Raw genomic sequence first — 26924 nt, 5'->3', positions numbered from 1 at the left:
AGATTGTGCCACTGCACTCCAGCCTGGTGACAGGGCAAGACTCTGTCTCAAAAAAAAAAAAAAAAAAAAAAAGAAGAAGAAGCTTGCACTCTGCTTTTGGCCCAGGGAGCCGTGGCAGGGCTTTCAGCAGGGAGCAGGGCAGGTTTGGGTTTGAGGACAGACCCCCTGGTTGCTGTGTGGAGAGACGATGGGAGAGGATGGGCAGGAGACTGGGTGGCCGTCGTTGACACCTTGCAGTCATCTGATGGGGAATGTGGAGAGCTGAACTGAGCCCAGGGGCCATCCCAACCATGGAATGAGGTGGAAGGTCAAGAGGCTCAGACCTCTGTGGCTGGAAATGACCGCCTGGATTTGAATCCTGGCCTCTGCGGGTTACCGGCTGCGTGGCCTCGGGTGTGTTTGTTATGCTTGCGAATTAATTTGCTCATCTAAGACGCAAGGTGATAGGAGCGCCTATCATGCAGAGTTGCTGCAAGCGTAAAATGTGACAAGGCATTTAAAGCTCAGCGCAGTGCCTGCCACAGAGTAAGCGCTGGACACGCCATGGCTCTGGCTGTGTTTATTACCGGTGATAAAACAGATGGGTCCTGGTGACCCGGTGGACTGGAGGACATGCAGGAACAAACGAGGCCAAGCCCGAAGTTTCAGATCAGCACCAAAGCCCGGGTCTCTGCAGCTGGTATCTGAGCACAGACCAGGTCTCCAGCTGCCCTCTTCCCCACTGACCCTAAGGGCTGGGGCCCGGACACCCCCTCCCCTGCCCTCACCTCCTCTGTCCAGCTGTCCCTTAGCAAGGGCTCCTCTGGCCCTTCCAGTATAGACTCCCACCCCTCAGGAAGGGTCAAACACAAACTCCATCTCATTCCAACACCTGGTGCCGTCTAACCCCATTCTTTTCCTCTAGGAGTTCCCAGGGTCAGGAAGGTGCAGTGAATGAGACAGGCCTCAGAGAGTGACACTGGGAGCTCCGCTTGGGTTTCCAAGTCTCAGAGCAGGAAGTGTCTAGACCAGCGTCCCACTGTGAGTGAGCGCTGGAGCCTCCCTGAAGAGGGATGCCGTGGGCAAGGTGGCGTGACAAAGATGGGGTTTTTGAACGTGGGATTCTGCAGGAGCAGCTTCACCTCTGGGCCTGCTCACGCTGGGGCTGATACTTGGGGTCCTGGAATTCCATATGTACTTTCCCCTAGACCCTTGCAGGGGGCTCCCCAACCCTGCTCAGCTTTCCTCTCTCCCACATTGAGGGGTTCCAGCTGCTCTGGGCAGTGGGAGCCCACTGCTGCCGGAGAAAAAATTTGCTGTGTTTTATAGAGCATGTGGAAGCATATTTGGGGGGCTTAATCTTCTTAATAAATTGTTCTCAAATTGTGCACTATTAAACTCCTGGAAAATTCATGAGCACGCTGGGAATAGAGACCTCATCGGGAAGGTTTGACATGAACAATACAATAAACGCAGCTTCTAAATTGGGTCAGGGAAGCCTTCGAGGCCCAGAGAGAGGACATTCCCCCTTGACCCTCCCCAGGCCTATAAATTAATCATGTGCACAAAGAGGGCGTTGTTCTCTCTTGTCAGAGCCGGGGGTTGTGTCTTTGCCCACTGACCCCGCCCCCCCCCACCAAACCACCTCTGCTGCAAACAGAGTGCCTGGTGAGGCCGTTCAACGTCTGTGCTTTGTTATTCCTGTGTCTCCAAAGCAAGGTGGGTGTACGTTTCAGCAAGAGAGATGTAGGTTAGATACGGGGAAGAACTTCCTGGCTGACTGTGGGGTGGTGTGAAATCCTGGAATGGGCTGCTCCGGGAACTCGAGGAGACTCTTTTCATTAGGCTTTTAAGACCTGGCAGGCTCTATCCCATCTGGTGCTCTGAGGCCATTGCCCAGAGACAGCAGTGACCAGGACAGACATTGCCCCAGGGTTTGGCCACAGGAGCTGGCCTGGATGTGCCTCATTCTGGACCATTGTGGGAGATTTAAGGCTCACCTAAGGGGACATCAGGACAGCATCCTCCAGGCCCAAACCCTCACCATGGTCTAAGTACGTGGCATTTGGATAAGGGAAGTCAAGTTAGGTCTCTGCCATGGGTCTGGGGCTGCTGCTCTCTTCCTCAACACCCGCAGCCTCTTGGAGTCCTATTCAAAGGCTTGGCCCAGATGCCACCACCTCTGTGAAGCCTTCCTTGATTTCTCCCTGCCCTGTCAGTCAAAATTAGTTACTTCCTCCCTTGTGCTCCCTCTGCCTTGGGCCCTTGTTCAAGACTCTCTATGGAAGCCTGTGTGTCCCACCAGACTGTCAGCTCTCTGAGGACAGGGACTGTGTCAGAGCCCTCTTAGGACACAAACGGACACAGTTCTTGGAGGGCCCTCCAGAGACCACGCCACGACTTGCATTGGTTTTCACATGCCAGGTCCTAGGAAGGGTCCCCTATGCACCCCGGGGTAGGAGCTAAATGGCCTGGCTTCCCAATGACAATGTGGGAATCCTGTGCTTTTAAGACAGGAGTAGGACCAGAAAGAGGAGAGGTGGAGGAGGCAGAGGCCCCAGCCGGCCACAGTTGACCCTGCGTTTACTCTCTTAGTTCTGACGTTTCACAAGTCTTTGTTTTTTTCTGAATCTGCTCAAAGTCCTTCAATCCTGCAGGTCTTTGGAGGAGGGTGAAATGGCCACCCTCAGTGTACACAAGAGCCCCACCCTGAGCCAATGTGGCCCCAGGTGTCCCCTTGTGCCTAGAAAGCAACCTCACTCCAGCACAAGCCTGGGCAGGTGCAGCGTCGGTGCGCAGTCTGGAAGGGGTGACACGCAGGTCTGAGAATGGGTGGGCAGTGGGGGTGGAGTTCACTGTCAGCGCCAAAGAGGAAGCGGGGAGGCCCTCGTGGGAGTGTGGAAGAGGAGCACCTTTCTCTGGGGAGAGCACTGCCGGGAGATGTAACTGGGTAGCCTACCCAGACCCCCGGCCCTGGTGGTCCAGCCTCTAAAGGAAGCGGACGGTGGCAATAGGAGAAGGCAGTGGACAGCCCCATTGGTCCTGCCCCCGCCCCAGCCACCACCTGTGGCTAGGCTGGGAGGAAGGTGCTCTTCCACTCCCACCCTCACCCCATGGGCTCTGCTGCTCCCTGCTGACTTGTACCTCAGAGGCACCCCCAGCCCCCTCAGCCAGAACAGCCAACACCAGGCAGGTTTGATGCCTGATGCCATGGGGCCCTCTGTGTCGGTGCGGCCCACCCAGCCTCAGACCTGCGTATGTGTGTGCGTGCGTGCGTGTGTGTGTGTGTGTGTGTGTGTGTGAAGGGGACGCTTGGTAGAGGGTGACTATGGCGTGGGGGATGGGGGGGGACTGGAGAGGCCAGGCCTCCGTGTGGCCGCTCAATGCCTCAGGAGGTCAGCAGGTGGAGAAAGAGCCGTGTGTGGGGTCAAGGAGACCCTGGGGCTGTTCATTGGACAGCACTAATTCAATGCCTAAAAATAACCTCGGAGTTGGTACAGCACTTCAGAAATTTCCAGGCTCTTTCAGACCCCCCACAAACTCATTTCAGTCTCCAACATCTTGTGAGGAAGTTAATTCCATCCTTATTTTACCACCAGGAGCACCAAGTTCTGGAGTAAATCTGTGAAGGGCTCACAGTTAGCTGGTGGTAGAGCTGAAACTGGAACCCTGGTCTCTCTGGCCGTAGGTTCAGGGCCACGTCCTGTGGACCTACTGTGTGCTTAGCTCCCTGCAGGGGCCTGGGCATGGAAACGGAGTGAAGGAGGCACTGGCTTTGCTGCCAGCATGGCCTGTCTGCAGGGAAGAAGGCCACCTGAGAGAGAGCTTAGGAAGCACCAGGGCAACCACAGGAAGGAGGGGCACTGAGATGGGAGCGAGGCCTTGGACAAGAAAGGATTTCCAGAGCTAGAGAGGGTGGGGCTTGAGGGTGGAGGCCATTCAAACGCAAAGCACTCTGGGTGAAGACAAGACATTGGGGAGCGGGTTTCGGCCCAGCCCCACACAGAGCCTTAAAGATGCAGCCGTGGGCATCCCCTGCAGGGCCTGGCAGGCAGTCTGCCTAGAAGAGTCACATTTGAGGGACCCTGCTGCGGAGGACCTTCCCAAGGGATAGTCCCTGGGACTGTCTTTTTTTTTTTTTTTTGGGCGGGGGGACTGTTCAGATGTCTTTTTGGCGGGGGGCTGGGGGGATGGAATCTTGCTGTGTCTCTCCAGGCTGGAGTGCAGTGGCACGATCTCGGCTCACGGCAACCTCTGCCTCCCAAGTTCAAGCAATTCTCGTGTCTCAGCCTCCTGAGTAGCTGGGACTACAAGTACACGCCACCATGCCTGGCTAATTTTTTGTATTTTTTTTTTTTTAGTAGAGATGGGTTTCGCCATGTTGCCCAGGCTGGTTTCAAGTTCCTGAGCTCAGGCAATCCACCTGCCTCGGCCTCCCAAGGTGCTAGGATTACAGGCGTGAGCCACGGTGCCCAGCCTCAGATGGCTTTTAGGGGTGGAACTAGGGCTGCACTGCGGAGGTCACCCCCCACCCCTGGCCCTGTCACTCTCCATCCTCTTCCTCCTGGCCAGACCTCCTGCTCTGGCCTGCTTTTATTCTCCTTTTAGCATAAGATGGCAAAGTGACTGAGAAGAAGGAAACAATCAAAGGAAGAGAAGTGGTTGCCACGGAAACTATAAAGTGGAAGCAGAAACTTTCAGGAGCAGGAGGGAGGAGGGAAGCAGACCTGGTGGCTGGGTGGGAGGAGAGGCGGGAGGCCTGGCCTGGGCTAGCCTGAAGTGCCCCTACGCCCAGTCCTCGCTGCCCTCCCCAGCTGAGCAACGCTGGGACCTGTGCTCTCGGGAGCAGGAGGGCTGTCTGGTTTCTCCCAAGCCTGGGCAGGAGGTGGCTGGTACGAGAGTGAGGTAAGCAGCTTGGCCTGTGGGTGCATGGGGCTGAGGAGGAGCCCTGTCTTCTGCCCAGATCCCCACATGGTTCTGAACCGCCAGTCCCATGTCTGCCTGGAGGAGTCTTTGCATGTCTTTACACCGTATCTTGATTCCTCCGTTCTAACAAGCCAAAATGACACAGTGCAGGACTGGGCAGTTTACCAGGCAGCTTCCTGAGTGCAGTCTCATTCAAGTCTTGTGACAGTTCTGGGAGGATAGTATTCAGATTCTACAAAGTGGGGAGTTTGGGCCCAGAGAGGTTAGGGAACTTGCCCTAGGTCACAGAGCTGAGAACCCCCAGGGGTAGGATTTATCCCCTGGACTGTCAGATCCTAAAGCATTGAGCTCTCCTTTCCTTCTGGACACTTTGTTTTGTGATGCAGGGCTCTGCATGAAGCCATGAGTTCTCTGTAGCCTCCAGCCCCTTCTCGTCCTTCATTCCAGTGAGACTTTCCTGCCAGGGAGCTGCTATTTGCTTCCTGCAGGAGCCTAGGGAAATTTGGTGTCTCTGAGGCTTGATTTCCCCATCTGTAAAATGGGCATAATAGCACCTTTTCCCTCTGAAGGCTTTTGTGAGGATGCAATGAGACGATTCAAGTCAAGCACTGGGTGCAGTGCCTGGCACAGAGGATACCCTTGAACTCTCCGCTGGCTGAGCCTAGCAAGCACCCGTGGAGTGGGCAGGGCTGGGGCAACCTCCCTGTATTTCAGAGAAGCTACTTCGTCTGTGAAAAGGTTCCAATGGGTTCCTGCCTTGCTCGGGGAATTGGAAAGGTAGATTGAGATCATGGCTGTGGAGCCTTGAAACCAACGAGTCTAGTGGGGGAAGAAGCAGGGTCTCCCCTGCTGTAAAACTGGCCACTAGAGCTCCAGTGGACATTGAGACGTCTCTGCCAATGGTCTCTCTGTTGGAGGAAGGGAGGGGAGAGGGATTGGGACCCTGCCCAGTTAGCCCCTGAGTAGGAGGCTCAAATCTGTTGAAGGTTTGGGTCTGAAATGAGCCCTTGGAATTCCACGTTGCCTGCCCCCGAATTGCAGCCAAGCCTTAGATTTCTCCCGGGAGAGGCCCAGCAAGCCAAATGTATTATTAAATGGCAGAGAGGCCGAGCGCTGCATGTGAAAGATAATGGGGGGAATTTATTTGATGGGCTATAAATCACAGAATGAGAAGCCCTGCAACCTGTGGGGAGGAAAATTAAGAAGTCCTGAGCAGTGACTTGTTTGGGGTGGGGGCGGAAGGCATTCGGCCCTGTTTTGCTGTGAGCCTGGCAGGTTCATGATACACGAGGCCCGGGGTCCGAGGGGCTCCGATGTGCACACTTCCTATGTACTCAGTGGTGACACCCCCTCCCCCCATTGGCAGCTGCTGTGTGACAATGCCAAGCTGGGCACTGGGTTATGACCCTCAGGGAGAGCAGTGTGCCAGGAGGACAGATGTGAGATGAATCATCAAAAAATATGCAATCGGCCCTCTGAATCTACGGGTTCTGCATCTGTGGATTCAACCAACCCAGGATTGCAGATAGAAAAAAATTGCATCTGTACTGAACATGTACAGACTTTTTCTTGTCATCATTACCTAAACAATACAACTATCTCCATAGCATTTACATTGTATTAGCTATAAGTATTCTAGAGATGATTTAAAGTATACAGGACGGTATGCATATGCTATATTTTAATGTCAGGGACTTGAGCATGCTTGGATTTTGGTATCTGATTGGATTTTGGTATCCTGGATCCAATACCCCTGGGATACCGAGGGACGCCTGTATGGCACTGCACAAAGCAGTGGGCTCCCTGGAGGAAAGGCACAGGGAGCTCAGAGAGAGTGTTGCAGGAGGGCTGTGGAGGAGGCAGTGAATTGGGAGACGGGAGTGGTGGTTTTTCTGGAAAGGAAGAGTGAATGTGAGTCAGCCAGGTGGCTCAAGAGAGCTGTGGCAGGGAAGGTGAGCCAGAAAGAGTGGCCAAAGGCCAGCAGGGCCAGGGCAGCTAGGGCAGGGGCTGTGTTTCAGATTTCACTCTGGCTGTTTTATGGAGAACCACACTGAGGAGGCAGCGGAGGATTTGGGGGGACAGTTTGGGGGGATGGAGGTCCCCAAAGGTAGAGATGGCAATGCCCTGGTTCTGGGAGATGTCAATGAAGGTGATGAGGTGGACAGCCTCAAGCTGGAATTTGGAGCTCAGAAGAGCCCATTTCACAGAGCAGGCTCCAAGTCTACAAAGCCAGCCCCATGTCCCATATCCTAGGAGGTGGGAATCACGGGAGCAAAGACACAAAGGAAAGAAGCAGTGGAGGGCTGGGGGCCAGGGTGGCTGGGGAAGGGATAAGAGTAGGGTGTGGTTAGAGGGAAGATAGGAGTAGCGCTGGGGCCATATCCACTGACCACTACCCTAGGCTAGGACTAGAGTCAAGGCTGTGTGGGATCGAATCCTGTCTCTGCCACTAATCAACTCTCGTGCCTGTAAAATGCGAGAGTAACAGGATTCACTGCTTTTGGTCGTTAGAAGGACTCGCTGAATTGACACTGCCTGACAAAGGGGAAGCACTGAATTGGGATTAATAAGTATGCACTGAGTGGCCTTGGGCAACTCTCCCCTCTCTGAGCTTTGCTTTCTCCTAGCAGGTCTCTACAAACCCTCTAGGTCAAAGTCCTCTAATCTCCCTGTGCTAGCAGTGTGCAGCTCCCAGGGGTGGTCAGAGCACAGCGGCAAGCTGGCTGTATTGCCTCAGATGGGACGGTGTCCCTCTCTGCCCCGTAAGGGGATACCATGCCTATCAGAGCTGTAAGGGGATATTTTAATCAGCCCAGGACCTGCTGAGGTCAGAGGGCACAGGGACCAGGACAAAGGGTGCTAGTCACGGCTGCTGCCTGGCCCTAGATGACCTGCTGGGCCCCAGAATCCAGACCACATGGGGAGCCTGCAGAGGGAGGTGGAAGCTGGGGGCTTCACTGTGGGCCAGGGATTGTTCAAACTGGGTGTTCTCCATTTTGGGCCTCAGTTTGCCCATCTGTACCATGAGGTTTATAAACCCTCCCTGCCTCCATCCCCCTGAACTGTCCCCCCAAATCCTCTGCTGCCTCCTCAGTGTGGTTCTCCATAAAACAGCCAGAGTGAAATCTGAAACACAGCCCCTGCCCTAGCTGCCCTGGCCCTGCTGGCCTTTGGCCACTCTTTCTGGCTCACCTTCCCTGCCACAGCTCTCTTGAGCCACCTGGCTGACTCACATTCACTCTTCCTTTCCAGAAAAACCACATGCGATGCTGAAAAAAAGGAACAGGCTGCAGTTTGGACAAAGCAGATTCAGGTCTTTACTGGGGGCTGTGGTCTCAAAGCCTGAGACAGAGTAACAGGTGGGTGAGTGAGGCTCAGTGTGGCCCACGGATGACCTGCTTTGGAATGACCTGTGGGCCCACTGCCCACTGATGAAAAATGCAGACTCCTGGGCTGTTCCCCAGACTGGCTAACTTAGACTCTGCTGGATGGGCCCAAGTGTCTGCACTTTAACCCACATCCCAGGGGACTGGAATGTCTTAAAGTCCAAGATCTGAAGTTCTGGGCATCCCCTTCCTTGCATCAGGGGAACAGGGGTCCAGAGGGCATGGGGTAGGCTGGCCCAAGTTGCTTAGGAGACTGGAATCCTATGCCATGCCACCCAGGGGTCCTCCGTGGGCATAGCCCCAGGAGCCCTGGGAGTCCTGGGTGATGCGTGGGGCAAGGGGGACTTTATCCTAGGGCTCCATAGCCCAGCAGGGGGCAGCGCAGATCAGCACGTGCTGAGGGCTCCCAGCTGCTGTGTGGGCCTGGGCTGGGCAGTGGGGATCTAGAAAGAGCCCACCATTCGGGAGAGGTAGGTGTGGGCCTGGGTGGGAAGACAGGCCTGTGTGTGCATGGGAGCCTGTGTCAGGGGGGCGACAATGAGAGAGGGAGCACCAGGAGGACACAAGAAATGCGACGTCAGAGAAAGCAGGCGCAGAACATTGTGAAACTTCCTCTAGCTTCCCGGGACAGAGGCTGCAGGGGAAGAGGAGAGGGCCTCTGTCACCCAAGCTGCCTCCCCAGGACTCTCAGTGGGATTGGGGTGACTTCAGGCCTCCCCACCTCCCCCCACACCATGTCCTCTGGGCTTCTAAATGAGGATCATTCAGAGGTCGGCCCCTCCCCAAGTCCAGCATCAGAGTCAGGAAGGACTAGGGGTTGGGCTGCAGGCTAAACTCCAGCCCCAACTCTCCAATTGGCCCTTCCTTACTTTGCCTGCTACAGCTTCCTCTGCTGCTGGGAACCTGTGGGCAGGCCTACGATGTGGGGTGGGGCCAGTTCTGAGCCTCTTGACCTCTAACTTGAGAGTGGGCTGACCACTAGATCTCTTGAGGCCTTCTGCAGTTCCCAGTTGTGGAAAGGCAGCTTCACTTTCATACTTTCTCAGGACAATGGGGGGCTGGTTTGGTAGTGAGCTCCCTGTCACCAAAGGTATGCTAGACAAGACTAGGTGAATTTTGCTTCCTCTTAAGCCTTTGGTGACAGGCTAAAGGGTGGGTCCTGGGCCATCCCCTCTGTGTACCCCATCTGTCTGTTAATCATTAATCACCAAGAGAGCTCCTCCTGGGATGGGGTGACTCCCTAGCTATAGGGGATGCTGATTTCCAGGATGACCTTGAACTTGTTTTTCTTGGCCCCAAACTTTCTGCTACTTCCTGTTTGAGCAGGTGCAGAAATTATAGGGGCCCAGCCCTTCCTCGTTTTCCTGGTAGAATTTCCAGACAAAATGCTCTTCCCAGGATGGGGGCAGAGCTGGGATTGTTCTCACTCCCAAGGGGATTTGAGGAATGACGATGGCAGAAGCTCCATTTAATTCCCACCTACCTGGCCTTAGGATGCCAGCTATGGGCTAGGTGGGATCCTCAGGAAAGGCCAGTAAATGTGAGAACCGTGGCTCTGGCAGTGCTTGCCTCTCCTCTAACACCAGCTGTGGCTCCCATTTATGTTCCAGATTGGACACAGAGGCTCTGAGTGTCGATACCCAATGGCCTTGAACACCCACCCAGGCCAACCCCATTTTGTAGGAGGGGAGGCTGGGGCTGTGAGCCAGAGGAGCCTTGTTCAAAGGCACATAGCAAAGTGAAGGCATTTATTCATCCATTCATTCATTCACCGAGTGCAAACTCTGTGCCAGCTCCTTCATGGTCAGGATTTGCACCCTGGCCTCCTGACCATCCTCAGCTGCCACTCAAAAATAAACTTTCCAGCCTGCCATCCATGTATCACACCAGGCCCCGAGAGGTAGTAGGTCACTTGTTCCTGGTCCCACAGCCAGCCTGCCTGCCTGCCTTCCTTCCTTCCTTCCTTCCTTCCTTCCTTCCTTCCTTCCTTCCTTCCCTCCCTCCCTCCCTTCCTTCCTTTTTCTTTTTTCTTTTTCTTTTCTTTTCTTTCTCCCTTTCTCTCTGTCTTTCTCTCTTTCTTTTTTTGGACAGGGTCTTCCTCTGTTGCCCAGGCTGGAGGAGAGTGACACGATCATAGCTCACTGTAGCCTCAACCCCCCTGGCTCAAGCAATCCTCTCACCCTCCCAAGTAGCTGGGACTACAGGCACACACCACCATGCCTGGCTAATTTTTATTAGTATTATTATTATTGAGACTGAGTCTCACTCTGTTGACCAGGCTGGAGTGCAGTGGTGCAATCTCAGCTCACTTCAACCTCTGCCTCCTGGGCTCAAGCAATTCTCATGTGTCAGCTTCCAGATGGGATTTCACCATTGCTGGCCAGGCTGGTCTCGAACTCCTGACCTCAGGTGATCCACCTGCCTCGGCCTCCCAAAGTGCTGCAATTACAGGTGTGAGCCACCGCACCTGGCTTTTTATTTTTTTTTGCGACAGGGTCTCACTATGTTGCCAGGGCTGGTCTCAAACTCCTGGGCTCAAGTGGTCTTCCTCTCTTGGCCTTCTAAAGTGCTGGAACCACAGCTTCTTTTCTAAAAAAAAAAAAAAAAGAATAGGGGCTTTGAGCCCAGCTCCCTTCATTCACCCCGTTCATCACACATTTATTGAGTGCTATTCTATGCACTGGGCATATGGCTGTGAACTGGACTCACAAGGTTCCTGTCCTCGTTAAAGTTTGGGGAGACAAATTAATGAATATCTGAATACACAGATTAGATAGTTTCAGGAAGCACTATGTGGAAGAAAATAAAACAGGGCAATGGGATATCATGGAGATTGGGGCAAAGGCACTTGAGATAAGGCGTCCAGGGAAGGTCTCTGAGGGTGTGATATTTGAGCTGAGGCCTGAATGACAGGAAGGAGCTGCCCATCTGAAGATCTGGGGTTTATGGGAATGAGGTAGCAGGAACCGGAGATGCAAAGATTCTGAGGTGGGACCACGTTTGGCACATTCAGAGATTGAAAAGGTATCAAGCTGAGTCCAGAACTATCTTAGCCAGTGGCTCCCCAAGAAAGCCACTAGAAAGCTCTTTTAAGAATACAGATTCCTTGGCCCTACCCATCAAAATCTGGATTCAGGGATGCTGGGAGTAGGGCCCTGGAATCTGTTTCTGAATGTTCCCAATGTAGTTAATGGCATCCAGTCCAGCCCCACACCTGTAAGCCTGCCATATGGAGCCAGCCCCTTCTTTCATGGTTGCAGAGGGAGGATCAGAGAGGCACTGTGACTTATTCAAGGTTGCACAGCCACACAGTGACAAATCTAAGCCTCAAACTCAGATCTCCCACCAGAGTTTTGTCCTTACCACTTCTCTTTTTCCCCTCTGGGGAAGCTGCCTGGGCCTCACCCCAACTTGGATCTATCTCCCTGTCTCTTCTCCCTGATCTCACCCCTCACATAGCCTGCTCCCCAGTCCCCACTGTATCCTCTGCTCCAGCCTCCCCATTCTACCCACTGTCTCCAGTACATGCTTTGCTCATTTCCACCTCTGGGGCTTTTCTCTCCCTCCAAGAATATACTCTTCTGCTCTGTACCCAGTCAACTCCTACTCAGCCATCTAGCTCCATGCCAGTGTCTCCTCTTCCAGGCAGTCTTCCAGGACTTCTCCTTCCTCCAAATTCTCTCAGTGCTGACTCCAGGTCAGATAGGCTTAGCCACTTTTTTCAAATGTTGCCATCATCTTTCCCAGTGTTGCTAAGAGCCTGCTCTGGGCCGGGAGCTGTACTAATCAACTCTGGACTGTCCTCTCAACGAATCCACAAATTTGTGAGAAAAGAAATAGCCAAGGCTAGGTGTGGTGGCTCAAATCCCAGCGCTTTGGGATGATAAGGTGGGAGAATCACTTAAGGCCAGGAGTTCGAGACCAGTCTGAGCATCATGGCAAGACCCTGTCTCTACCAAAAAGTTAAAAAATTAGCCAGGCATGGTGACATGCGCACCTGTAGTGCTAGGCAGGAGGGTTGCATGAACCCAGGCACTCGAGGTCGCAGTGAGCTATAATCCCACCACTGCATTTCAGCCTGGGCAACAGAGTGAGACCTTGTCTAAAAAAAAAAAAAAAAAAAAGGAGGAGGAGGAAGGAAAGAAGGAAGGAAGGAGAAAGGAGGGAAGGAAGGAAAGGGAAAGAAAGAAAAGAAAGGAAAAAAAGGCTGGGCGCAGTGGCTCACGCCTCTAATCCCAGCACTTTGGGAGGCTGAGGTAGGTGGATCACCTGAGGTCAGGCGTTCGAGACCAGCCTGGCCAACATGGCCAAACCCCGTCTCTACTAAAAATACAAAAATTAGCCGGGCGTGGTGACACACGCCTGTAATCCCAGTTACTCAGGAGGCTGAGGCAGGAGAATTGTTTGAACCTGGGAGGCAGAGGTTGCAGTGAGCCGAGATCACACCATTGCACTTCAGCCTGGGCAACAAGAGCAAGACTGCGTCTCAAAAAAAAAAAACAAAACAAAAAACAAAAAACAGAGAGAGAGAGAAAGAAAAGAAAAGAAAAAAAAAAAAAGAAAAGAGCCAGGAGGGGAAGCTGCTTGTCAGTTTATACACAAGGCTTTGATCCACTATGTTATTTGACTCTTCCACAACCTCTCAAAATATTCGTTTACCCCTTTACACCTTAGGAAATGGAGGCACAGAGAAGCGAGGCAGTGATGTGGGGTCACACAGCGAAGAGGGGAAGGCTCATCACTCCAAATCCCCCACCTGAATGGTGGCTTCCTAGGAGCTGACTACAGGGCCCGTTCAGCTGTCCTCCTCTGTGGGCTCTGCAGGAGTTGAGCAAGGCCCTCCCCTGGAACCCAGGCCAGTGCCAGCCACGAAATGGTTCACAGATGACCAGGCAGGCCTGCTTGAGAAGGGAGGGGTCTCCCTGACCTCACACTGGGACCATATGCCACCCCCTCTGGTTCCCCAGTGGGTGAGGAGCTGTCTGGGCCCATACTGAAGGGGGAGGAAGAAGCCCAGAGACCTGGAACCTCAGCCCCAGGCCTGGGCCAGGGAGAAAGGAGGGGCTGTGGGCCTCACTGGGGCCCGGGGCCCACCTGGAGCTTGGCAGCGTTTCTGGGTCAGGGCAGGGAGAGGAAGTACACAGAGAGAGTGGCTCCAGGCTTGGCCATCTGGGCTGAAATGCAGGCTGCTAGGGTTGGGGTGAGGAAGGAGGGCTGGGGCTGGGGCCTGGAGAGTGGATTAGTCTCCCCTGGGCCACAGGATTGGAGCCCTCAACTTCAGGGCAGCCAGTGTGGAGTGGAAGCCCAGGGGTCCTGTGGGCAGAAGGCAGCGGGCGTTCTGGGAGAGGTGGTCCAGGCTCTCGACGGTGAGAGGTGGTCTTGGCGGCTGTATTTGGGTTCCAAGGTGGAGCCCACCCTAATCCCCAGCCCCATGTATGACCTTGGGTGAGTCACTCCCTCCCTTGGCCTCACTTCCCCATCTTCAGGAAGAGATGCTGCCCCACCCTGACTGCTCTGCGTTGGGATGAGACAGCCAACCAGACCCTCGGTGATTGCAGAGTTGATGCCAGATCCCGGTTTGCCATGGGTTAGGGAGGGTCCTCTGGGCAAGCAGCTGATTTTGAGGGCCTCAGCTTCCCCCGTTCATCAGTTTCTCTCAAAGTTCCTTCTATCTTGGACATTCCGGGGCTTTATGACAGGCTGTCGACATGTACGAGGGAGATGTGCGTGTCCTCTTCTCTGGGCTTCTGGAGGACTGGAGGGGACCTGTAGGTGGCTGTTTGGGGAATGGGGAGATTTTTAGATCCTGATGGAATCTCTGGGAGGTGAGCTGAGCAGAGCTGTCTCATTTCCATTTAACACGTGGAAACCTGAGACCCAGAGATATCACATGGTGACCTCCTCTTAGAGCCCCGGCCTCTCCCGAGGGCTCTGCCCTCAGCCCAGCCCTGGGTGACTTGATTGGAAAAACACTCACACTCCCTGAGGCTCTGTCTGTGTGTGTTCAAATGTCCATGCTTGATTGGTCCCCCACTTCCGCCTGTGTTGAGAGGGGCAGAGCCATCCAAGCCTGGGGTCATCTCGTCCCTGACTGCACCGTTTTCTGCAAACGATGTCATTAAATATATCGGTGGCTTTTGGGAGGAAGTCTGGGCAGCGGTGGCAGTGGTGGTCACCTGGCTAGCCTGGAGTGCTTTAGTGTGACCTCTCGGGGCTTGTCTATGCTTTTTCCTGAATGGGGTGACCTGGCCCCAGCCTCCCCCATCTTCCTAGTGAAGATCCTGCTCCTGGTCCAGCCTTATTCCCGGATGAACAGTGGATGCAGGAAGTCGTCATTACCTGCCAGACAGGCCACCTCCTGGGGCAGAGGCCATGACCTTAACCACAAGTGTCCTCCGTCTCCCCCACCCCCACCCCTGCCCAGAGCTCCAGAGACTGAAAGGTTGAGACTGTCCTGGGAGGCGGATGTGTGCAGGCCTGCCTGGCTGGGGACTTCCCCAGTCACCACCACCCACCCTCATCCCAACAGGAAACCTGACAGGTCTGAGCCTTCCAGACACCCATTGTGTGGGGCCTAGTGTGGGCTCCGATGCTTCCCCTGTCAGGACTCCTGTCGCCCTTAGCCTCCTCCTGTCCCTTGACAAAGCTGGCTATTAAAGAAAGTTCTAGACTGTTTCCACTCCCCCATCTCTGCATTCAGTACTGCTCAACCTTAATGATCATTGCTCCTTTCAGCCCCCTGAGTTCAAATCCTGCCTCCTAGTGCAAGCCCTGTGACTTTAGGGAACTCACCTACCCTCTCTCTGCCTCTTGACATTTCTTCTGGAAAAAGAAAGAACCATCTGCCTCCTAGGATTATTCTGAAATTAAATGAGATGGTGTGGGTAGAATGCCGAGAACAGGATCTGGGACACAGTGCATGCTAGATGCAGTTCAGCTACCATGCTTAGGATTAAACCCAAACTCCACCCTCAAACAAACCTCTTGAGCTCAAACTTGTAACCCTCTTCTGTTAAGAAGCCTTGGGTTTCTGTGGTGCCCCACGCACGAGCATCTCTCCTCCCCTGTGGGAGGCTGGTGTTTGAAGATAACTGGTTGTGGTTGCTGTTGTCATTCCCCCTGTACAGCATGGCCCATCGATGAAGGCTGTGCTCTTCTGTTTTGTGCTTAGCTGCAGAAATGGGTGATCTGTCTTAAGACTGGAGGAAAAACTATGCGTTGTAGGCAGTTTAAGGCTTTTCAAAGGTAATTTTGGCAATATGCTTTTTTTTCTCTCTTTTCTCACCGACTTCAACCCTGACACCCCAGAGGTACTCAAGACTGCCTTGGGCTAGCCTCCCTCCCCTTCCTCTTGGGCCCCTGCTGACCCAGCCCTGGCCTGGCCCATGATGTACTTGGACTTTCAGCCCAGCTCTGATGCTACCCACTGCTTCTTTTCCAGCAGGGATGCTGATGGTTTTCTGCCTAGAGGGGAATTTTTTGGGTCCATCCCTCCCTGGTCTTCACAAGTAGCCTCCTGTGTCCCCATTATTCAAACTGACTAGTGGGGTATACCAGGAGCCAGGAGGGGGGTGTCTCTCCTTGGAATCAGAGTAGATTTTTTTAAGGAGGGGATGCTTCAATTTGCAATTGCAAAAATGTATATATACACACACATATATATACACATATATATACACATACATACACATTATATATACACATATATACATATATATGTGTATATATATGATGGAATACTACTCTGCCATACAAAGGAATGAATTTGTGGCATTCCCAGAAACCTGGATGGGAATTGGAGAATATTATTCTAAGTGAAGTAACTCAGGAAAGGAAAACCAAACATCGTATATTCTCACTCATAAGTGGGAGCTAAGCTATGAGATGCAAAGGCAGAAAAATGACACAATGGACTTTGGGGACTTGGGGAACGGGTGGAATGGGGGGGAGGGATAAAAGACGACAAATTGGGTTTAGTGTATCCTGAGTTACTGCTTGGGATATGGGTGCACCAAAATCTCACAAATCACCACTGAAGAACTTACTCATGTAACCAAATACCACCTGTTCCCCAAAAACCTATGGAAATAAAAAAAATTAAAAAAATAAAAAAATAAAGGAGGGGACACTTGAGCTGGGTCCTGAAGGGTAAGCAGAAATTCACCAGGTGGGTGCAGAGGGAAGAGCTTGGTGGCAGCGGTCCAGGTCCCACCCACAGGGCGAAGACTGGTCGTGGGAAAGAGTGTCTGGAGGATGACCAAGGGGGCTGAAATGGGTTGGGGTACAAGCGGGAGGTGATCGCTTTGTGACACAGCTTGGTCTCTGAGAGTTCGCCTTGGGAGGCTTTTGAAGGGAGGGTGAAGGTGCTGGTGGTGGGGTTGGGTCAGATCTGATTTAGCCAGCCCCAGTACCCACACCCCTACTTACTAAACACACATGTTTCCAGGCCCCATCCAGACCCACTGAATTGAGTGTCTTGAGGGAAACCCAGAAATATGCCTGTTCACTGAGCGAGGGTGATTTGGGGGCTGCAGCCCCGTCCCCCCGAAAGTAGCACATGGGAGAGGTGGGAGATGGGCCTATTCAGGAGCCCCTCTGGAGGTGGGAGAATAAGACCAGAACTTTAGCCCTGTAGGTACTGAGGCTGTCACGTTGGCAGGGCTGGAAAGCCCGATCTGTTGGTCTGTCACAGGAAGCAGTGACGGTGGTGGTGGGCACTGGAAGCAGGGCTTCTCCTGTTCAGAGGGAGAAAGCCACAGGGGCAGTGGTGGGAGGTGGGAGCAGATGGGGGGCCAGTTCCCCAGCAGGATTGATTCCAGGTCCCCTGCTGGGCTGTACAGGGAGCAGCCTTTAACTGCCCTGGTCCTGGGCAGGAGCTAGGAGGGAAAAGGAGCCTGGGCTCTTTCTCTCCTAGCTCCTGCCCTGCCCCCTTCCCACTCAGTACCCGGTGAGTACCTGCCCCAGACCCGTGGAGATGCTCAGCTCGGCCGGCTGGTTGGCGATGCCCGTTCCCGTCCCAAGGTCGGAAATGCACAAGCTTCCTCCATTTCACTAGCTGACCCTCCTTCCTCCACAAGGCAGATGGATTGGGGTCCATACGTTCTCCCTATAGGTAGGGAAACTAAGGCACAGAGAATGACTTGAAAAGCTGAAATGGGGAGACCATGCCCGACCTTTGGAGCCCAACTGTGCTTACAGATGAGGTCTTGAGTTCCAAGTTACTGCCCCCTCTCCCCTCCACACACACTCCTCAGACTTCCTGTTGGGGGCCCAGGCTAAGACCACTTGCCCACACCACTGATAACAGCGAGTTGACTGTGAGCCTCCCGTCCTCTCCAGGGAGGGCTAGAACCTGGCTGATCAGAGGGTTCCTGCTTTGGGAAACAAAATGGGCCAGATGAACTCAGGCCCTGGGAGCAGGACTGTTGCCCCCGCTCTGAGTAGGACTTCCTGGGAGTCCCTCACCCCCAGAACCCGTGGACCTGGCTACGGAGGTTAGTCATGCCTGGAAGTGCCAAGGTGTGGACAGGTGGTGCTCGGAACCCCACCTGTGTGAGGAGGCGCTGAACTGGGTTCTGGCAGTTTGGCCAGAGGAGGATGCGTGCTAAGAAGGCCCCCAGCTTGCCTGGGGATTGAGTGACTGCGTGTGCGCTTTGTCCAGGGGCTTCTTTTTAAAGACGTTCCTGCACCATGTCTGCTGTCAAAAGGAAATAGGGCAATGCCTCCAAGCTTGTCCGACCTGCAGCCTACAGGCTGCATGTGGCTCAAGATGGCTTTGAATGCAGCCCAACACAAATTCATAAACTTTCTTAAAGCATTATGAGGTTTTGTTTTTTTTTTTTTGTTGTTGTTTTTTTTTTTTTAGCTCATCAGCTATGGTTAGTGTGAGTATATTTTATGTGTGGCCTGACAATTCTTCTTCTTCCAATGTGGCCCAGGGAAGCCAAAAGATTGGGCACCCCTGGCCTAACCCAAAGGAGGCTAAGGGTGTCCTCTTGGGCACCCTGGTTTTCCATCTTCCCATAGGATTGGCCGGTATTTGGGCAAGAGGGGACCACGGCAGCTGATGGCTCTGGACTCCTCAGACTGGGTTTGGTGTAGTAACACCCCTCCTGCCCCTCCCCCCTGGTCAGGGAAGGCGCCTGGCTTCCAGCTGTGAGACAGGCTCCGCAGGACTGGGGGCCCTCCCCGCTGGCTGAGAGAGCTAGGGAGGGGGCTTCCCCTGTGAGGTGCAAAACCCGGCCTGGATTTCTGCCCAGACGGCCCCGCCCCCTCCAGGGCCCCACCTTTCCCACAGTTCTGGAGGAAGATCCCCGAGCCGGCCTCAGGCACTTGCGGTGACTCACACCCCCCACCCCTAAGTCTGAATGTTAAGAGCCCCAGGCTAAGACCGCTTGCCTCTGCCACTTTCCATGTGACTGAGGCAAGACCTCCTTGCCAAGGCCTCAGTTTCCCCCTCTCTACTTCAAAGGAGGCAGCTCAGGCAGGTGTCTTAATAATTTAAACGAATAATGTTGCTAAAGAGGTAAGGGGCAGGGAGAGAGAGAGAGCACTGTGGGCCATGGTTAGGGAAGGGTGGAGGAGCTGTGTCCTGAAAGGGTGGACTTTGGTCAGGTGGAGAAAGTAGCCAAGAAGGCAGTCCCTGCTGGCAGCACAGCAAAGAGAAGTGAGAATTAGGGGGAGCAGAGGTGAGGCTGGAGGGGACTTTGGTTGGGGCAAGATTATTTGGGGTCCAAATAACAAGGATGTTTAGACGTATTGCCATTGTGCTCTGGGGAGCCACGGAAGGTTCTTGAGCTGAGGAGTGACTTGGAAGAAAGCTTTTCAGCCAATGCAATAGAGGGAGTTGGCACCTTTCCTTCTACCAGCCTGAGTTTCTGATCCCTACAGTAGGGCAGGGATCGTTCTGCCCTGCCTTCAGTGCTTTCAGTGCTTGAAACAGACACCGTAATTGTAATTATATAAAAATGATACGTGTATCAGAGGGGACAACCTTTAAAACGTAAAGAAGAGGCAAGTATCCTGCATCACAGGGCAGTCTTTCAACCTGGCTGGACCCGGGCCTGCGGAGCAGTGAGGGTCGTTTCTCAGCCCAGCGAGCCTGGGGCAGGGACGGACCCTAATTGAAGGTGACCGTCCCCAAGCATGCGTCCTACCCCGGGCTCCGGAGAGCGCACAAGCAGGTGTGCACCGTCTACCCGCGCTGGCGGGATTGGGTGCCTGGTGCCTGGTGCTCCCTCAGGTCGACGGTCGAACCCTCGGGCGCGGGGGTGGGAGCCAGAACCCTCGGGGGGACCCGTCTGGGATCCCGGAGAAACTCCGGGCCGCCTCGCCCCGCCGATTCCAGGCCGGGATTTCTCCGGCGCTGACTTTCCGGGCCGGTGCCAGCCCGGCCTCCGGGTCCCCAGCCCCCGCCGCGGGGCCGGCTGCTCGGGGAGCGGGAGGGGGCAGGAGGCGGAGGAGGAGTTTAAGAGACTTTGTGGGGCAGCCAGGGCCTCGGCGGCCGCTTGGGCGAGCGCGGGAGAACGCGGGGGCGCCCGCCGGGCTGTCCGGAGCGGCCGATGGGGCCCGTGTGAGCGCGCCCAGGCCCGGCCCGGTGCCCGGCGGGCGGCAGCATGTCCGCGGGCGGCAGCGCCAGGAAGAGCACCGGGAGGTCCTCCTACTACTACCGGCTGCTGAGGCGGCCCCGGCTGCAGCGACAGAGGAGCCGCTCCCGCAGCCGGACCCGGCCTGCCAGGGGTAGGCGCCACCCCGACCCCTGACCCCTAGACCCTTCTAAGGCCACTAAGCCACCTGATGCTCTGGGATGCTAGGGACCGGGATCCTCCTTCCAGCCATTTGCCGGGGGTTTCCTCATCCGCCCCTTCCTGAGTCTGCCGGACCCCCCATTCCCCCAGCTTCTGCCTAGTCCTCCTCTCTCCGGGGGAAGCCGAGGCTCTAGGGTCTCTTAAGCCACGGACAGGGAGAGGGGAGCCTGGAATCTTTCTCCGCATCTCAGATCAGAGCTCCTACCCCACTGTGCCTCAGTTTACTCAGCAGCCGGGCAATAAAGTAACCCAGGGTGGGTCTGAGCTTTCCCACACCTTGCCTTCCCAGCCCAGGCCGCGGACTTCTTTCTTCCCTTTCCAGGAACTTAACGGGCTCCCCACCTCTTGGGTGCTAGGACAAGTGGGTGGACCTCAGGGAAGGAACCGGGACCCCTCGAGCGGGTGGGCACCAGCTCCTTTGCAAAGTTTCTCTCCATCAAGCTCAGGAGGCAGGACGAGACGGAGGGGGAGGTGCGAGCAGCATTTTCTTTTTCCAGTAACAGGATCCTCGGCTGGAAATGCGTGTGATCCCGGGGGCTGCGTTTGGGCGGGTGGGGGCCGGGACTTCCTTCCCTGGCTGAGTGGGAGGGAGGGAAGCCCCCTGGGAGGAGGAGGCCTTCAAGGGGGCTCTGGGGAGGCTGGAGTCCTAGGCAGAGGTTCAGGCCCACCGAGGGTGCCCCTGGGGTGAAAGGGAGGAGAAAGACGGCTCCTTAGCAGGGACCTGGGCCGAGTTGACACCATCAGGTTATCTTGAAAGTGGGAAGCCGGGCCCTGTGCCAACAAATGCCATGCAGGGAATCTGGTAGACCCAGAGGGGCCACATTCCCACCCTGCAGGTTGCCGCTGTGTGACCTGGGCTGAGCTGCCTCTGAACTTCAGTTTTCTTGTCAGTGTGAGAGTAAAAGAAGCAGGCAGGCAGTGTTCATTTGCTTCCCCCAGAATGGGGAAGACTTTTCCCACAGTCAGGGCTGAGTAGCGATGTGCAGTCCAGGGCTTCCTCAGGAAGTAGTGAGTTCCCTGTTGCACAGAAGGGTTCAAGCTGAGGCTAAGCGTGTGCACAGGTGTGTGCTGGTAGTTCAGTCCTCAAGGGTCTCTCACAGCCTGTGATCCCCCCCACTCCTGCCTTTCCTGAAGTCTTAGTAAGTACAGAATTAACAGTACTAAGTTACTTATAAGTACAGAATTAATACTACTAAGCCTTTAGTACTCCCTCCCCCTGGAGGGAGTACTAAAGATCTGGGGAAAGGCTTTATCTCCGTGGTTCAGGTTTTGGTTCTCCTATCTCTGTCCTTCTATTTAATTCTGTACTTTCTAAGACCTGGGAAAAGGCTTAGTACTATTAATTCTGTACTTACTCCCTCCCCCTGAACTTGGTCGGGGAGACTGGGAATCTGGGCTCAAGCTTTGTGACTTTGGGCAAGTCATTTCCCCTTTCTGAACTTAGTTTTGCTGGTTGTAAAATGGACCTGCTGTATGTGGAGGATTCAGTGAAGAAACTGAGAAATGGGAGCTGTGAAAATGCCCAGTACTGATCACCTGGGGCCTCTCCTTCTGCACGCACCTCACGTCACCTCACCCACCTGCCCCTCCTTTGCCTCAGAAATGCCCTGCTTGACCTTTTCCTCTTCTCACCTCAGCCCAGTTCCATCCCTGACTGTAATGGGAGTCGCGCTCCTGCTCAGCTGACCGGGCAGGGGATTATCAATGTGTCAGGGGCTGTCACCTGAGCCCCAGCTCCCAGACCCCCACATGCACAGGATCACTGCTTTGTGTCCCAACCTTGAAGGAGCTCACAGCCTGCAGAGAGTGGGGAGGAGACTGTCTCTGAACAGAAGTTATATCTGGGGAGATCAGGGAGAGCTTCACAGAGGAGGTGACATTTGGATGAGATCTCACAAAATGATTAGGATTTCCCTTGGCAGAGGGAGTGATTGAGTCAGATCTGGGTTCAAGTCTCAGCTGTGCACACAACTATTCTTCAGCCAGTTACCTCTCCTCAGTGACCTTGTGTGGTTAGAGGGGCTAGCAGTGACAGGGTCATGTGAAGGCCAGAAGCCAGTGCCTGGGACTAAGGCTGCAGCTGAGGGTGAGCTACTGTCCTCTCTCTGGACAGAATGAACAGACTGCACAGTCAGGGAGAAGGAAAACGGCTTGGGTGTTGAGGATACAGTTCCTCCTGGGGTTGGGGAGGAGAGTGGATTGGTAAGGGGGCTGGGTGGGTAGGTGGGGAAGAGCAGGCAACAGTAGTTTGGATTTGATAAAGGGCCTTGAACTTTGGGAGGCCAAGGCAGGAGGAATCGTTGAGCCCAGGAGTTCAAGACCAGCCTGGGCAACATAGCAAGACCCTGTCTCAATATTGTTTTTTGGTTTTTTGTTTTTGTTTTTGTTTTTGTTTTTTTAAAAAAGGCCTTGAGTGATGAGGCGTTAGTTAGAGCTGCAGCCAGGGTGTGGGGTGGAGGCTGGAGGCACCCTGTCCTCCTTGGTGGGAGGCAGCTAGGGCAGCCATTGCCCTCCCTCCACTCAAGCCTCAGACACCTGACTCTGCCCCAGAGCAACAACCACCACCTGAGGGCAGGGCCCCACCCAGGGAGAAACTCAGGCTGAGGAAGCCACCCTGTGGCCTTTGAGCCAGTCCCTTCTGACCTTAAACTTCAGTCTCCCCATCCACATGGGGGCTTGGTCCCATGGCGTGGTAGCATCAGACCTCAGAGGAGTGGGTGGTGCCTAGCATCTCAGCCTGGATCAGACTCTTGCCCCCACACCCTTTCTGGCCTCTGGCACTAGTATGGAAGGAAAGTGACCAAGAACTCAGGCTGTGTATTTGTTCAGAAACAGAAAAATGCAAGGAAGAGTTGGTTGCTGCTGGGTTCTGCAGCTGGCCAGGCTGGGGGAAGGGAGCAGGGCTTTGTCCCTGGTAGGGCTGTGTGTGAGGGACAGTGTTTGCAGTCTCTCTCGTTTGACCAATAAGGGGCTTAGGTTCTTCCCTTCTTTGGGCTTCAGTTTCCCCATCTGAAGAATGGGCAGAGTGAGACCTGCTGTGGTGGGGGATAGAGCACGAAGCTGGAGGGTAGCTGGAGGTGGGGTAGAAACAGTGACCTTCGGAGGGGGAGGGCCATTTATATTTTCCCACTGTGTCCCTGACTCCACTTGAAGGCTGGCCATGCCCCATGGATTTGGGGGGATCCTGTCCCCAGAAGGGTGTCATCAGCAAGGTGCCTCCCCACCTAGTCACACCAAAATCAAGAACAGTTTTGTCTCTGACCCCTCTGTTTCCCCAGGGCTACTAGGAGAAACAGAAATTTTCCTCTAGCCCTAGATAAAGTTCTGACCCATTCATTCAGCCAGTCAGCTCCTCTTAAGCACCTACTATGTGCTGGGCTTCAGCTTGGGCGCAGGGGCACATGCAGATGAATCACACATGCTCCCAGCCCTTGCCAGGCCCCCAGTCTGTTGGGGAGGCCAGCTTGTTGGGGTGCACTAGGGCACAAGGCTCTTTCTAGGGGACAGAGCAGTGGGAGGGGACAGAGTTAGTGGGAGGCAGGGGCTCTAGTTCCAGCTCAGCTGCGAACTGGTTGCATGACTGGGCACATCATAGGGCCTCAGTTTCCCCATCTATTGAGGGGGGTTAATCCTGCTCTGCTGCCTCTTGGAATGCCTATACCCATAGCCATGAGGGGTTTTGATTATGTTATTCATGTTTTCATCTGAGTTTTTCTAGGGGTCCAGCCACCTGCCAGGCCCTGGCTGGGAGCTGGGGGTTTTGCAGATGTTTTTCTCTTGAGATGGTCAGGTCCTCCTCCATGTCTGTACGCACCCCTCTTGCATGCCTCTGTATCTTGCCCACATGGTGGGGGAGGATGGTTTCACACAACTGGTTCCTAACCAAGAGAAGAGTTAGGTAAGGACCTCTGTGCCACCATGGGGAGTGGGTAACTTCTCGGGGGACCCTGGCTTTTTTTTTGTTTTTTTTTTGAGACAGAGTTTTGCTTTTGTTGCCCAGGCTGGAATGCAATGGCACGATCTCAGCTCACCGCAACCTCTGCCTCCCGGGTTCAAGCAATTCTCCTGCCTCAGCCTCCCGAGTAGCTGGGATTACGGGCATGCACCACCACACCCGGCTAATTTTGTATTTTCAGTAGAGACGGGGTTTCTCCATGTTGGTCAGGCTGGTCTCGAACTCCCAACCTCAGATGATCCACCCGCCTCGGCCTCCCAAAGTGCTGGGATTACAGGCATGAGCCACTGTGCCTGGCCGGGACCCTGGCTTTGATAAGGTCTGCAAGAGGCCTCTGGGGCAACAGCTTGGACTTCATGAGTTGGGCAAGCCTGAGAACAGCCCTGAGGTGGGGGGGTTTTGTGGTTCCCCAGTATTCAGATGTTGTGTTTTGTGGTTCCCCAGTTTTCAGATGTTCCCCACAAGGGCCCTAGGCCTGGCTCTCTGCCTCCACCTTGGATGAGACCTGTGAAATCATCATTATGCCCTTTTCTGCCTTGTCTCTTCTTCTGCTTCTGCTGAGACACAATCTCTCATTTGGGGCTTGGCCCTAGCCTTTCCAGTCCCTCCTCTCCCTTACATACCTCAAGGATTGGGGAGCTCACTCCCTCTCAGGTCATGTAATGAGGGTAAAAATGGCTCCTTTTTGTTACAGCTCCTGTGTGCTGCATGCCTGCTCCGTGCCTGGCAATGAGCTCAACTCTGAACTTGCCTTATCTTATGCAGTGTTCAGAACAACACTGTGAGATGGATACTGATATTATCCTCATTTCATAGGTGAGGAAACTGTAGCCCAGAGAATGAAAGCTTTGCCCAAAGCCACACAGCTCAGAAATGGTGGAGCCCAGCTCTGCCCACCTCCAGGTCCTGAGATTCACCTTGCGATATCTATGGGCAGGCAGACCTTTCTAAGGTCAGACCCTGGCTTTGAGAAGGCCACCTCCCTTCACAGCCAATGACTTCACTGGGTGTTCATGGCAATCGTCTCTCACAATCTTGGTCAAAGCTTGGAAGGGAGGCAGGGGAGTGGCCCCGTTGGCATGTGGTTGCCTCCTCCACCTGCCTGGGATAGCTCAGGTGGGACCTCCCCGGTCTGCCCCTGCCTCCTGGATCCTGCTGTCATTCATGTCCTGCCAACCATGCCCTTTCCCAGGGCATGTGACAGGTCTCAGGGCCTCAGCCATGTTTCTCCACCAAAGCCCTTAGTGCTGAGGGTTCAGAGTCTCCTGGTGTGAGGTCCCTGGAGCCTGGCAGACAGCTGAGGCCTAATCCCCAGAGCTCTCTAGGTCCTCGAAGGAGGCCACAGGCCCCAGTGAATCTGCTGGAATGTCAGCCTCTTGCCCTTGCCTTTGTCCTTCCTGACCCAACCTCATCACCTTTAATAATCAGGAAGAGAACAGCTCCCTTTCACCAAGCTGAATGTGTTCCTGGCCCCATGCCAAGAGCTCCCCCTGATTACCAAATGTCTCATCTCAGCTCTCCAATCCTCCTGCAGGTAGGGGTTATTGTTGTCACTTTCCTTTGCCAGGTGAGGAAACCCAGCTCTGGGTGTGATATTTCCCTTGCATTTTCCTGTCGGGGTGGTGAAATAACTGGTTTGAACCCAGGCCACTGGACTCAAAAGCTCATGCTCAAAAGCCCCAGGGCTCCGTCTAACTTTCTTGGTTGCTGCAACTCAGAGAGCGCTGGAATGGACCCAGGGCGTGCTCCTCATCTCAGTGGTTCAGGTTTCGGTTCTCCTGTCTCTGTCCTTCTATTTAATTCTGTACTTACTAAGATCTGGGGGTACAGGCAGGGGCTTGGAGCCTATTTGCCCAGCTACTGAATGGGGAGGTTGGAGAGATGGATACTTGTGGCTCCAGTACCAGGAGCCAACTGTTCCCCTTGACAGCTGGGGAAACTGAGGTCCACAGAGCCAAGGCCACTTGCCCGTGGTTACCTAAAGATGTTAACGAGAAATCCAGGTCTGGAACTCAGATCCTTTGTATCCTGTTTCAGTGTTGGTGTAGTTTGTTGCTTTCCCCAAGATGAGCCCAGACAGGGAAACTGAAGTCCCTGAGCTCCTGGTTGGGTCTTCTGCGGAGACAGAATGGCGATTCAACTCTCATGTACTGTTGAACTTGACACAAACACGCTCACATCCCGGGCTGCATACGTGTTTTGCTTTAGAAATGACATGAAGCCTTTTGACTATTTTTAAGAGAAAGGCAATGGCTGTGATATTTCCCCTGCACCTCCCTCTCCGGGCCACTTGGTTAAATGTCAGGAAAGGGAGAGTATTTCCTGGTCAGGAACATTCAGAGCTTGCTGGGAGCTGAAGTTTTGTTTTCCATTAAGTAGGTATTCAGGGAGTCTATTTCCCTCCGCCTCCTCTGCTGTTTCCCGGGAAGGTTGCGCTTGACAGTTGCAGGGAGGAGGGGTTTGAGAATGAGCAGCCGAGATGCCCATGTATCGCGTGCCCGCTCTAGGAGTGGTGGGGTGGCTATTTTTAGCCATCCCGATTCAGTAGAGGCATTTCAGCGTTTGTTCAATATTTAATTATCCATCTGAAATTGGCCCATGTGGCCTTCAGTTTGGAAGCAGCTCTCTGTGCTGTGATTTCCCAGTTGCATAAATAAGGAAGCAAGGGGAATCTCAATAGCCCTCCAAATAATAATAATGAAAAAAAAAAAAAAGAGTAGACTCAGTACTCAGCAAAGACAGGCTTGGTTCCTCAGTCTAGACAGACAGACCACCTGTACGTTAGCAGAGAAGCGCCACCGAGGACGCCCATCACGCCCTTGGAAATGCGGCAGTGCTCAGTCTCCGAATCTCAGATCCACAGCTGCCTGG

General features: G+C 54.2%; 1 protein-coding gene across 3 annotated transcripts in view; it reads left to right on the top strand.

The window, feature by feature from the left end:
* Window positions 1-26924, top strand: part of DAB2IP (DAB2 interacting protein) — a 215895-nt gene that overhangs the window by 62959 nt on the left and 126012 nt on the right. For 2 of the 3 annotated variants that reach the window (XM_055271254.2, XM_055271253.2), the window contains exon 1: window positions 19761-20030. The exons of the other annotated variant lie outside the window; for it this stretch is intronic. In XM_055271254.2, the coding sequence (XP_055127229.1) occupies window positions 19907-20030 (124 nt within the window). In that variant the 5' untranslated portion in view covers window positions 19761-19906. Of the gene's footprint in view, window positions 1-19760; window positions 20031-26924 lie in introns of those variants that run through there. 3 annotated transcript variants of the gene reach the window in all.

Source organism: Symphalangus syndactylus, chromosome 3, assembly GCF_028878055.3.
Source record: "Symphalangus syndactylus isolate Jambi chromosome 3, NHGRI_mSymSyn1-v2.1_pri, whole genome shotgun sequence".
Classification (NCBI taxonomy): Eukaryota; Metazoa; Chordata; class Mammalia; order Primates; family Hylobatidae; genus Symphalangus; species Symphalangus syndactylus.
Note: the sequence above shows the minus strand (reverse complement) of the source record. Positions and strands in the feature narration are given on the sequence as shown.